Source organism: Hemitrygon akajei, chromosome 6 (assembly GCF_048418815.1).
Source record: "Hemitrygon akajei chromosome 6, sHemAka1.3, whole genome shotgun sequence".
Lineage (NCBI taxonomy): Eukaryota > Metazoa > Chordata > Chondrichthyes > Myliobatiformes > Dasyatidae > Hemitrygon > Hemitrygon akajei.
In genome coordinates this window covers 61,364,912-61,378,528 of record NC_133129.1, presented here as the reverse complement: position 1 = coordinate 61,378,528, position 13,617 = coordinate 61,364,912, and the positions used below count along the sequence as shown (strand labels likewise).

The 13,617-nt window shown below is 37.8% G+C and overlaps 1 protein-coding gene across 9 annotated transcripts in view; it reads left to right on the top strand.

Moving 5' to 3' along the window:
• Window positions 1-13,617, top strand: part of LOC140729085 (nuclear factor 1 B-type-like) — a 289,370-nt gene that overhangs the window by 208,072 nt on the left and 67,681 nt on the right. For 6 of the 9 annotated variants that reach the window (XM_073048423.1, XM_073048426.1, XM_073048420.1 and 3 more), the window contains 3 exons: window positions 841-1,028; window positions 7,914-8,082; window positions 12,205-12,290. In XM_073048423.1, coding sequence (XP_072904524.1) covers window positions 841-1,028; window positions 7,914-8,082; window positions 12,205-12,290 — 443 coding nt within the window. The remainder of the gene's footprint in view (window positions 1-840; window positions 1,029-7,913; window positions 8,083-12,204; window positions 12,291-13,617) is intronic. The other 3 variants (XM_073048422.1, XM_073048429.1, XM_073048425.1) reach the window with 1 other exon arrangement.

Below are 13,617 nucleotides of genomic sequence, written 5' to 3'. Positions count from 1 at the left end.
GTCGGAGGGTGCACTCAGAATTCAAAGAGTGGCTGCTTTGGTGTCTACTTCTGTTTTGCGCTGTGCAGTGCGCCTTGAAGTTTGAGGGGAACCTGGATATTTGTTACCTCTTTGGTCTTGCCAAACTGTTGAATAGATTTCTGTTGGATTCTTGGAAACGTGCAGAGTATGTTTGTTGAACGAAAACAATAAGGAAGAGGGAATGTCAGAAAAAATCTGTATCAACTTGCATTGTCTTTCTCTACACATTGACACAATAGTAAATATAATTAATGAAAAATGTTAAATACAATGGCTTGTTTTCCCAAAGGATTCAACATTCATGCTTACTAATGGTAGAACAGTATAATGTTCTTGATTTTAAAAAGAAAAAAAATCTTGAAGTTCAGCATGCCATATTATGTGCATATAGTCCTTCATGAATGGCGTCTGTGTTTTAATAGTAATTGAATTATTCTCTTCCGAGTACTTTTCCTCTGAAAGAGCTCTGCAAAAAGGACAAATAAGTGTACTTCAGCAATATCCATCAAAAGGAACAGTACACTTTGAATTAACAGGCTCAAACAATCACAACAGCCAAACTGTTAAACTGATTACAAACCACGATGGTAATAGAAAATTAGATTGGGTGCTGAGACTTACTTAGAAAAAATTCTGCACTAAGCTATAATTCCTTAAGTCTTTATCCTTCTTTGCAGTATACAAAAGCTATTATAAGATCATATTATGCACAGAAACAATGTTCAATGTTACAGGAACTGAAAATATGAGATGTACAGATAAGGCCAGTGGTATAAAGGAAATACACAATTTTTTTAACCTTTTCTTTTCTGTTTCTAGTCATCTCAACAAGAAGCCCACCTTCTCCATCACCGCTACATTTTTCAGCCTCTTCCATTCTCCCTCCTGCTCCCAGTAGTTACTTCTCGCATCCTACAATCAGATACCCACCGCATCTTACCCCTCAGGACACAGCAAAGAACTTTGTACAACTTGGCTGCGGGCCATCTAATCCACAAACAAGCCAGGTGAGTTAATGCTGAAATGTTAATTTTTGACAATTGAAAGGCCATCCTTTTTACAATAATTGAGCTGGAAGTACTGGCCAAAGACCTACTGTGTAACTTATTTATTTCACTACATCATTAAAAACTGGCTGTAAATCAGAAAATCACATGCAAATACCCTTGGCACTGTTTTTCTCTCCCTTTATAAATACATATGTAACTTCTCTGAGGCGGTGGAGTTTCATAGTGGGATGTGAGGTGGTGTGCCTTGGAGTCTTTATGTACACACATTGTTGGTAGTTTCCAACCTGACGGCATGAACATCGTTTTCTCTAGCTTCTGGTAACCACTTCCCTTTCTTTCCTTTTTTCCCTTATCCCACCACTTTCCCCTTACTTTCCCCTTGATCTGCCCATCACTCACATATTCTCCCTCCAGTTCCTCTTCTCATGTTCCCATTATTCCATAGTTCACTGTCCTCTCCTTTCAGATTCCATTTTCTTCGGGCTTTAGTCATTTCCCCCTATCACCTCCCAGTTTCTGACATGATTCCCATTCTCCCCCTCCCTCACCTGATAATCATTGTCCTCTCAGTTGGATCCACCTGTCACCCACCAATTCCTCTTCCAACTCCTCCCCCCCCACTTTTAAACTGGCTATATCCTTTCTCCCTGAAGGGTCTCAACCTCAAACATTGACTGTCCTTTTCCCTTCAATGGACACTGCTTTCTCTAGCATTTTGTGTGCTTGAACACCCAGGTTACTTGTCTGAACTTGCACGAAGAGTGAAAGGTTTAAGTATCTCTACACTTCTTACAGCAGCTGCCAAAGTTTTGGAATTTACTTGTGTTGTTAGTCTACATTGATCATTTAAATCCATGGCTTAAAAGGTTCTTGTTTGTCCTTAGTCTGACCTACTTTCAGAACAGCAAAACGTGTGTGATAGACCACCTCTTCAACTGTTCCTAAAATGCCTCAGTGAAGGATCTGCCTACCTCCCACCAACAATGCCCCTATTCTGATCATTTGTTCATATTCAGTCCCATATATTCCCCTCAAATATCTTCATATTCTCATTCCAGTTTGGCAGAATCATTTTACCCATCTTCAGCCATACTCCCTTTCTTGATTATTGCTTCTCTCCATTCCCTACATTCTTTACATTATTGTTACTTCTCTGCTTCCCACTTTGAAAAGAAACTGCTGCTCCCATCCTTCCCTCTTCTAGAATACTGATCACCTGCTCCTTCACATTCCAGATCACTGGTGACCATCTCCTTTTTACCCTGAAATGCAGTTCCTTCACCTTCCCTTGTTAGATTCTTGTTTCCATCTTCCTTCCCTCACTGCACCATTGCCTAATGGTTTATTATTATTATTGACACATACCAAGGCACCTTGAAAAGCTTGTCTTGCCTACTGTTCTGGAGATGAGTTCCTTAGACAGTTAATTGAAATACACTATGCACTTTGGGGGAAGGAATAAAGGTGAAGACTATTTTCTAAATGGGGAGAAAATTCAAAAATCAGAGATGCAAAGGGACCTGAGAATGTCGGTGCAGGATTCCTTAAAGGTTAACTTGCATGTTGAATCAGTGGTGGGGAAGGCAAATGCAATGTTCGCATTCATTTCAAGAGGACTAGAATATGATTCTGAGGATTTATAAGGCATTGATCAGACCATACTTGGCGTGTTGTGAGTAGAGTAGGGCCCCTTATTGAGGAAAAGGTGTGCTAGCATTGGAGAGGGTCCAGGGAAAGTGCACAATAGTGATCCCAGGAATGAAAGAGATAATGTATGAGGCTCTGGGCCTGTGCCGCTGAAGTTTATCAGAATGAGGGGGGATCTTAATGAAACCTCAATATTGGAAGATCTAGATAGAGTGGATGTGGAGAGGATGTTTCTTATAGGGGAGAAGTCTAAGACCAAATGGGCATAGCCTCAGGATAGAGGGTTATCCATTTAGAACAGAAATGAGGAAGAATTTCTTTAGCCAGAGGATAGTGAATCAGTCAAATTTTTTTGCCATAGATGGCCGTGGAGGCCAAGTTGCTGGATATATTTAAAGCGAGGATTGATTGATTCTTGATTAGTCAGGATGTCAAAGGTTACAGAGAGAAGGTCGGAGAATGGGATTGAGAGGGATAATAAATCAGCCATGATTGAATGGCAGAACAGACTCAATGGGCCAAAAGGCCTATCCTTGCTTCTGTGTCTATGTCTCATTGTCTTGGAATTTGATGATGAGTTTGTTTAGAATTATAGTATTGAAGTCAGAGCTGTAGTCAATAAGCAATAGTCTGACATGGCTGTCTTTGCTGTACAGATGCAACAGGGATGAGTGCAGGACTCCAGAAGTGAATGTGGGACTGCAGAGATGGCTGTTTCTTTCCTAGATTCTTGTTTGTCTCCTTCCTGCTCTGGAACATTTCTTCCTTATTACTCTAAATTAACGGTATCCTTCTTCCTCTGGCCCCTGGATGCAGTTCTCTCCATTCTCTCTGCTTCTTCAAAGTTCAAAGCAAATTTATTATGGAAGTACATATATGTCATGATATACAACCATGAGATTCATTTTCTTGCAGACCGTTTCTTTCTGCTATCTATTCTAGGTTAATTGCAGTCTTACTTTTAATTACTAATTCCCCCTCCTTTCTGTCCATTCCTTCCCTTTCTTTTCAATCTGGATTACTGTTCCTCTCCAATTCCTTTGAACACACTATTTCTACTCTTCCATATTCTCAACTCTCAAAATTCATTAGCGTAAGCACTTCAGTGCATTGCAACTGCTCAGGGTGGCAGTTGTATTTTGTCATTTCCTGATGTTATAACATGCCTTAATTGTGATTTAACAGCAAACTGCTTGGTCATAATCTGATAGCATTGCCTGTGCCCTAAACTATTTGAACCTGGAGTACTTTGACTGCTTCTGAACAACTTTCACTTTGGTGAAAATTTAAATTAACAGGACACAGAGGGTGATGCAAGAATGTACAAAGAAGGGAAGGTTAGCGACATATAAGAAAGGGGAGACTATCAATGTACAAGAATGGGATTGGTGGCAGTACAGATCAAGATGATTTTTTTTCAATAGTGCCCAATAAACCTAAAGAAGGGTGACTCTTGAAGCTTACAGATGAATGTTTTCTAGGCAAGGGAGGGCATAAGACAGGACTCTGTGTAGCTGGAATTAATCTATGAAGAGGAATGGGCTTGTACAATATGTTACTTCCTTTCCTGGTAAAAGTTGAAACCGTAGTAAGTAGTATGTTCTCTGAGGCCAGCACTGCCATTCAAAGTCTTCTTGCCTGGCCCACTCTTTGGCTTCATCTGCTCTTTCCTATCGAATATCCTAAAGATTGACAGTCTATCTCAGCTTTAGATGTACTAGTGAATTAGCCTCCATGTTGATCTTGGGTAGAGAACTCCAAAGGTTCATAAATGACTAGAGAAGAGCTTCTTTCTTTTACGGTATTAAACGTGAAACCCGTTACATCCAAGCTATAGTCCCTAGGTCTATATTCCCTTTCACCAGAGAGAAACTACTTTGTGTCTAATCTGTCAAGGCCCCTTAAATACTTATATGTTTAAAAACAATCCTTTCATGCTTCAAATTTCCAGACAATATAGGTCTAATCTGCTTAAACTTTCCTTTATGAATCTTTGTTTTCCAAATAAGTTTTCCTGGAAATAAGGAGACCAAAATTGTACATGATTCTCCTCACCACAGCCCTGTATAATACTGCCCTGTTCGTTCTTTTACCTGTCTCCTTCCAATGACAACGAAAACCCATTTGCCTTTCTGGTTACTTGCTATACTTGTGCATTCATCTTACACCATCTAAGTAGTATTTTGCTTTTCTTTTCTGCCTACCAGTATGGATCATTTCCCATACCTCCACATTAAACTCAATTTATATTTCACATTAGTGATAGAAAAAAAAACTTCTTAATGCTACAAGTTCAATTTACTTCTATATACAGCTCTCTACAAAATAATGCATATCTGTCTCAGCTTTAACAAATTGAGTTTTTTTTCTGACTGATTAATTTATTTGAGCTTTTATCCTAACTGTAATTATATTTCATGATGTAACATTTACTGAAAAACTTATGTTAAATTTTGTCTTATATTTTGCAGTGCTGGAAGGGTTAAGTAGCTTGTTGGGCCTATTCCATACTAGTTTATAAGATGAATGTGGACGGAATGACAGAAGGAAATTATGAAGGATGGGTTAAATATTTTAATCATTAAATAGCCCATTGCTCTTGGATTCATTGCTCCAACTAAAGTTTTCTCATTTCCTTTTAATGTTTATTAAAATATTTCATAAATTAGCTCTAAATTAAGTCACTGAGCCTTGTAAACTTTAGTCATTGTTATTGCAACAGTCTGGGTAGGATTACATTTTTGAAGAAATAAAAATGAAGCAGATGGTGTTCACATGCTAAGAAGTTTAATTTAGTAACTCTTGTATTACAAATGATAAAAATGGGAAAAGCAAGAAAACTATTAATGTAGTTTTATTAATAAATACATCCTGTTTTATGGAATCAGGTGTTACTTCCACAAATCAAGAAAGAGTTCATGAGTATTTTGTAAATGGTCTGCATTGTGCATCCTATTCTAAAACACACATTACAGAATCTGGAGAATAAATTGATGCCGTCACTTTTGAAAAGAAACTGCAAAAGATACACTACTCGTCACTTCTGACCCCCTTTCCCTCCTGCACCCTCTCCAAGGAAGGAAGCTGTCATAACTCTTCTACCAAAAATCCCAAAAACTGCAGAAACCCAGAGCTAATGCTTTAACATATTTAAATGTCTTCTGTCTAAACTGTGATGAATTTTGCTGAAGCTTTGAGGATCATGCTACATAGAGAAGAGAGCAGTCAGTTTGAATTAGATAAATTCTACAATTGCTACCTTCATCGAACAACTTGTTTCGATGATAACCAGTAAGTGGCACTTCAGGGTAAAGGAAAGACACTGAACTATGGAAACAATATTCGACTTTTCAACTACTTGAATGGGTTTGGGGGAAATTGGTTCTTGTAAGGATTATCCAAAGCACAAAATTCACAGATCAAACTATGTTTGAAAAAGTAAGATGTCCATAATGGTTGCTAATAAAATAAATCTTCCTTGAGAGTATAAGTTTGCTGCCATTAATGAAAGAGGAAAAAAGGTTTAATAGGTCTGCAGAAATGTTTAATATAATATGTATTGCCATATCAGAGGTAATAAAAGCAACATTCCAAATAATATAGAAAAGTGAGTTAAGCAATTTGTTGCAAAGCAAATGCATACTATTTTTGAGTAGGCAAATGGACTACTTTCACAAGAGTAGGCATAAAGACTTTAACAGTGTAGTTTATTTGGATGAACCCATATCCAAGTTTCTTCTTTTAAATCCTTTGTTCCAAAAGCAATCTTGCTTATCAGGTGCTATTATTTCAACACAAGTAGGTTTTGCTATAAATGTTCCACATGCTGGAATTGCTAGCTTAATTCCACACATTTATCATTCCTCATAATAAATTGCAGCCTTCTGAAAATCCAACATTCATATCCCAAAGGATATGTGTTGGATGCCTTAGTTCTGAAGTTATGAGAACAGTACTGTTTGAACATTATTTTGTTAAATGTTAATAGACATACTGTGTGAGTTGGGCATTAAAATGGGCTGGGAGTAGAATGTATCTTTGTATGATTCCAGGAATCATAAAATATCAACAAAATAGCACAAACTTTAATCAATATGTTAAACATTTACAGGGTGTGACATAAGGATTGGAGATTACACATAAAGTTAAAGGTACAAGTTGAAATACCACAGCAACATTTGGAAGCAGAGACATGAACTGTTTTAAAATGCATTACACATTGAAACATTTGTCTGAGGAAGTTACCAACCATGTACGTAAAATTAGGATTTGCGGGAAATACTGCTTGTTCATCTTAGTTTAAAAACTCCCTTACACATGGTGCATCAAAACATTGCATTTTTGAGACATCTTACAATACGAAGGGCTTACTTTATTTAATTACTTGTCAGAACGTTGATCTTGTTGATCATGCCAGAAAAAAGTTGGAAAACAGAGGAACACTGATAACAGAAATTCTGGTAGTTTTGTGTTGTAATTATGCTGAATGCTGATACTTGTTGCCATTTCTCCTGGAAAGTCAGCTCCTGTGTACATGTATAAATATGCTAAAATCAGGATTTCAACAGCACAACAGTTTGTATTTACATGAAGTCTAGAAGAACATCCCATAGGGTTGGAGGTCAAAAGGTTACAAGTAATAAGTCACAACTTATTTGGGAGAATGGAGGTAATTATGCAGATAGGTTTACAGAAATCGTTAAAGCACATGAAGGGAGAAAATGAAGAACAAGTTTTCAGACAAGTGATCAAATTCAATATAGAATGCTGAAGGAAGATTTTTATCATGTGAAACTCACTCCCACTGGGAGAGATTGAAGTAAATAGTGAAAACAGAGTAAATATGAATACTCAGTTCTGATGCGGGTTGCAATCTGAAACATTGGTAATCCCTTTCCTCCCCAAAGACCCTGTTCCTCTGAAGGATTGATTGTTGTGCAAGGATCTAAGTGAGGAAAGGATAGAGGGTTACACTGAGAAATTTAAATGAGGATTGTTGGGAAGAGGGTTAAGTGGAACCTGGCCACTAGCATGAACAGATCACAGCAAATTCCATACGATGTATCATAGGTAAAACCATGTACATAAGAATGTTTGACACTTATTAGCAATATTGGATTCTTGTTCTAAAATGTTTTCGGTGGCTTAAATTCTGCAGTTTAAAAATAAAGATTACCAATGTTCAAAGCTATGAAGAGGGAATACTGATTTGTATTCTTGTGTTCCTTTCCACAGCCAAATAGTAGTGGTCAAGTAGTGGGCAAAGTGCCTGGTCATTTTACATCAGTACTGGCTCCCTCACCCCATCATGGCATGTCCAGACCGGTGACCCTGGCCATGTCTTCAGACACTAAACCCATCACTACATCAACCGAAGGTGAGGCATCATCATCCCCCTCATCCAGTAAGTACCATTAAGTTAGATGAGGTGTTACCCTGTGGTTATAAATTCCTGATGCAGGAATAGAATTCACATTCATGAGGTAACTAATATAATATCTTGTAAAAGTATTTTTCGCTGAGTTACATGCACTTAGTTAAACTGGTTTGTCTTGCCTTTTATGCTTTTCTCTCTCATTTGCATTATTAAAACAGAACCTGAAATATGCAAACACAATAGAGTGGCAATAATTTTACACAGCCAATTTGATGAAGAGGGCTAATTCTTGTGAACTTATGAATTTCAGTAAAGGTCTGCTTATTTGACCGTTAACTTATCAGCTTCTTCAAAACAATGAATTGCATTGGATGGAGATATAATTATACTTGAACTTTTGATTTTACGGTAATAATAAATTATTCCAGAAAATTTGGTTTGTGGCAGCTGCAACCTACAATTGAAATGGTATTATGAGCTTTGACTGACCACAGCAAATTTCAAGAGAGCAGTCTCAGACTGTATTAATGATGAAAATCAGATGTGCTGGAACGTGCTGAGATAGATCATCTCTTTCCCAAGTACTGTGGTTAAACTGCCACACTGTGTTCTGATTCTCTGTCTGGATGAAGTTAACAAAGGCTCACTAATGGGTTCCGTGGGAGACTGTCAGCAATGAAATAAGAGAACAATGTCTTCTTTTGAGAAAACCTCCAGACAGCTGCGACTTGTGTACTAATTGATTTGCTGTGGCTTTGCAGCTTCTCAGCTGTTCAGACCCGTGTCTGGTCACGTATAAAGTACAGGTAGTTGTCCTGAGCCCAAGAATTAAAGGTGAGCTTACGATGAATGCTGTACGTGCATATTTTTTTCCTTAACCCAAAGCATCTGTCGTGGGCTTTATTGGAACAGCTATACTGTTGAGATTTGTAACATGTATTCTTATAGAATGATTTTCATTTCAAAGTCAATTAAGAAGTTTTATTTGTGGCTGACCAGGCACTTATGGTTTGAGCAAATTTGTCCATTTCTTAATAAAGACAGTGTAAAATCAGCAGAGATTCCCCAGTGGTTTTTCAGGCTTACATAGTGAGTAGCTGAATAATACCAGCTCAGTTGCAAAAGCCCTCAGTTTAATCCTCCATCTGTGTTTAGTTAGTTGATCACACAATAGTAGGGTAGTGGCTTTTACAATTGACCTCAGTGTTCCTGGTTAGGAAAGTTAATATTTGCCATGGGTCATTCTCCTCACTGCCACTCTTTAATCTTTGGTTTTGGGTGAAGACAAGATAAAGCCAGAACCTGTGACTGAACCATTTGCCAACACTGAATCCAGAGCTTTTCAATAACATTAGCTATCTAGCAAGGTACCTGGAGCCACTTAGCAGCCACAGACTCTGCTCCAGACAAGGAAGGGAAGGACAGGATAAATAACTTGGTTCCAAGAGCTAAAATCAGTAACAATAAAATAAAATTAGTCTCACTATTTCAAAATGTGATTTTCTTCTAGATTTCAATTTTATTTTTACATACTGAGGGTCTTTTTGCTTATCATTTCCATTCAAACCAGCTACAGGGGTAGCATGGTATTGTAGCAGTTAGCACAAAAGTTTACAGAGCCAGTTGTAAGATTGGGGTTCAATTCCTGCGAGTATCTGTAAAGAGCTTGTACATTCTCCTTGTAACTGTGTGGGTCTCCTCTGGTGCTCCAGTTTCCTCCCACATTCCAGAAATGCATGGTTAGGGTTAGTGAGTTCTGGGCATGCTATGCTGTGACGGAAGGGTGGCCACACTTGCAGGCTGCCCAGCACCATCCTCACTGATTTGATTTGATTTGGTGCAAACAACATATTTCACTGTAGGCTTCGGTGTGCATGTGACAAATAGTGCTAATCTTTCATAAACCGTAGAGCAAACAGCTTTAGTAAGGGAAAAAGAGAAACTGCTAGAAATCACTTAGCAGGTTAGGAAAAGACAGAGGAAACATTCAAGATCAGTGCTGTCTCACCAGAAATAGAAAAAAATAAGAGAGAAAGCAAGCTTCAAGATGCAGAAAAAGGAGCAGAAAGAAAATGGCCTCTAGAGTAGGGATGGAAGCAGGAGCAATTGAATGATAAAATTGTTAATGGTACAAGTTAAGGAATGTAGGAATCAGATGAACAAAACAATAAAAGAAAGGTCAGGTAGAGTTGAAACATCAGAATTATTACATAAGCTGGTTGTTCCTTGGAGATTGTATTAAACATAGATGAAACGTTTGTACCACTTTAAACTTTACTCAACAGGTGGTAAATTGAGGACAATTAGAGTGGGATAGAAAAGCAAAAGTGTAGACAACCGGAAACTCTGCTCACATTTACAATCTAAATAGAATGTTTCGTGTTGCCAACTTGTATTGAAGTACAGTCATTTTTGATAAGCAGTACTCTGTAGCCTTTGCAATACCCATTTATTTTGCTTCAGCATTTTGTGCACCTTTTGGAAATTGATGTAAAACCACCAGTTAAACCTGAAAAGGCAGGTGAAGTCCAAAACCATAAACTAATCAAAGATTATAAGTAGAAAAGAAAGATGATCCTGACAGGTGATTTGTTCTCTTTCCAGTTTTATGTGACATTTGACCAAATCTTCAAATCATAAGACCATAGATCATAAGAGATAGGAGCAGAATTAGGCCATTTGGCCCATCAAATCTTCTCCACCTTTAAATCATAGCTGAAACTTTTTTCTTCTCCTCAGCACCATTTCCCAGCCTTTTCCCCATAACCTTTGATGTCGTGTCCGATCACGAACCTACCAAGCTCTGCCTTAAATACCCCTAATGAATTGGCCTCCACAACTGTCTATGGTTGTAAATTCCACAAATTCACCACCCTCTGTAAAGAAATATCCCTGCACCTCTGTTTAAGTAGATGCCCGTCTATCCTGAGGCTGTGCCCTCTTGTCCTTGACTCCCACACCATGGGAAACATCCTTTCCACATCTACTTTGTCTAGGCCTTTCAGCATTTGAAAGGTTTCAATGAGATCCCTTCTCATCCTTCTAAATTCCAGCGAGTACAGACCCAGAGCCATCAAATGTTCCTCCTATGATAACCCTTTCATTCCTGGAGTGATTACTCAGAAATTTGTCCTTGCTATGGGAAAGCTGCATGGTTCAGTGGTAGCAGTGTGCCCCACTGCATTAGAATATACAGGCTATTTAAAGTAATCAAATGAATTTTGGAAAATATAATGGAATGTGCATCTGCAACCAAGCACCACAAAATGGCTGGAGATAAATTTCTAAGCAAGCTTTTGTTCAAATGTTGAGTTCATGCTGTTTTTCAATGCGATCACAAATTTTATGTATAAATGCCCATATTTTCCATCCTTAAAAATATTACAGCTGTCAGTTTATTCATAAAGATGGTTTTCCTGAAAGAAGAGATGTTCCTTGCTCTACTCTGATGGCATGTCTCCAGCAGTTCAATCATACTGTTAGGCAATTTATTTAACCTTTAGTAGTTGGATTGGACCATTCTGTGTTCTGAGAACCAAAAACCAAAAATGTACTGAAATTTCCTAATTCGATTTGGCAATAATAAAAGCATGATGACACCCATTGAAATCTAGGCCATAGAGCAATCTTCAGAATCACCCAGAACACATTACAAAGAAAAAAAGATTAATTTTGTTAAACTAAGTATTGCACTGATTACATTGTATTCCACTGTATGTGATTTCATTTAGCAGATGTTAACTCATTAAAGAAAATTAATGTCTTCTCTTAAAAAGGCAGACAATCAAATGTCTCGTTGAATAAATTCTTCTGTTAGTATTGCCAGGAGCAATACTTAAGCTGTTTTACCCCTACTGTTGAGATAGGCATAGGTACCAGTTGTTAATTTTTGCAGAGCATTTTCTTAAAGCCCAAAGCAAATTACTGCAGATCTTGGAAATACAAGGAATATCTGTAGAGCTATCTAGCTCACTGAATACTTCAACTACTTCTATTTTATCTTCAACTTAAAACTATATTTTGCCTCGGTATCTGAGAAATTTGCCATATACAACAGTTTGCTTTAATAATGCAATGAAAGGTGTGTGTATATAACAGTTTATAAAAGGTCTGTTGAATTGATTCTAACTTTTCGTTATTTCTGACCAGCCTATACAGGTTCAGGTACACCCCCTGCCAACCGGCAATTTGTGGGACTCAGCTCAAGGGACCCAGCCTTTTTACACCAGCAGCAGGTGGGCAAAATTCCTGTCACTCTTTGTCTCGATATATATACACATACAGATCCATATTGTTAGCACACCACAGATGATCAAAGCCTTTTGCACCGTAGAACTGTTGGTGAGAAATCAAGACGTGAACTTGGCCTATACTTGCCTTTACAGAAGTGAATACCACTTCCCCTCCCCACTCCAAAACATAATGAGGCTCTGGTTGTGATGAGAATCCTAATGTGGCTCCTATTGCTTCATTAACTGTAGGATAAACAAGAGTTCACAACAGCATTATTGATCACACTGTTACTGTGTTCCATGTGCATTGCTATGGGAGTCTTGACTGCTTTAGTGGTGGTGACACGTAGCTGCTAAATTTTGAGATCAGAAGTGCTTAAGAGTTCAACTATATGTAAACCAGCTAACACTCCTGTAGGTTTATTAAAAAATAAGCCAAAACCCTTTCCCATAATTATCCAACCTTCTGTCAGCAGGTGTCGCAAACCAACAGAGAAATCAGTTAAATGGTTGGTGAAAAAAAATTACAAGGATACTGGAAAATAATGGGGAGCTAATAGAGAATCATTGGGATGAATGTTCTCCTCCATTCTCTAATAGCATGCATCATTTGGTTTGAATCTGGAATCAGCAGATTTCCATGAAACTTTCCAAGGTTGAATTTTCTCCATCATTTTAGCAGACTTCCTTCATGGAAGGGATAGATGACTTAACTTGTTCATTATAGTGATTTATAAGTAAAACAAGCAGGCATAACAATGATATATCAATGGGAAGAAAAACTACACATTACTTACGATAAATTTTGTGAATCATTTTAAGACCGCAGAACTCATTTCATTCAAAGAAGACAAATGCAATATTGTTGATAGTGTGTGAATTAGAGGAGAAGGGCACAACTGAATCGTCAAGGGCTCTGACTGGGATTGCCTTTGGTCTTCAGATAGTGTGTGTCCTCAAACGCCACTGATGCAAAGTTTCATCACATAAAGTAAAAGGAGAATGAGAAACTTCCAAAATCCCACGGAAACAAATGGATTAGTTTAGAATGTACTATGGTCGGTATGGATGTGGTGTTCTAAGGGTCCATTTTTGTGCTGTATGATTCAATTAATCCACAATAGGTATCCTTATTGATGATGTTCTGAATTATTTGAAAATCCAATAAATTAGTTATTTTGTCCCTACACAGAAATTGTCAAAATGCATAAATATCTGTGGTGGTTGATAAATATGATTTATGTACAAATCATGAGGCATCTCCCTGTCACTGTTCTCACATACTGAAACATACTCAGATAGTCAATTAAAATTGTCTTCCTTTCATTAA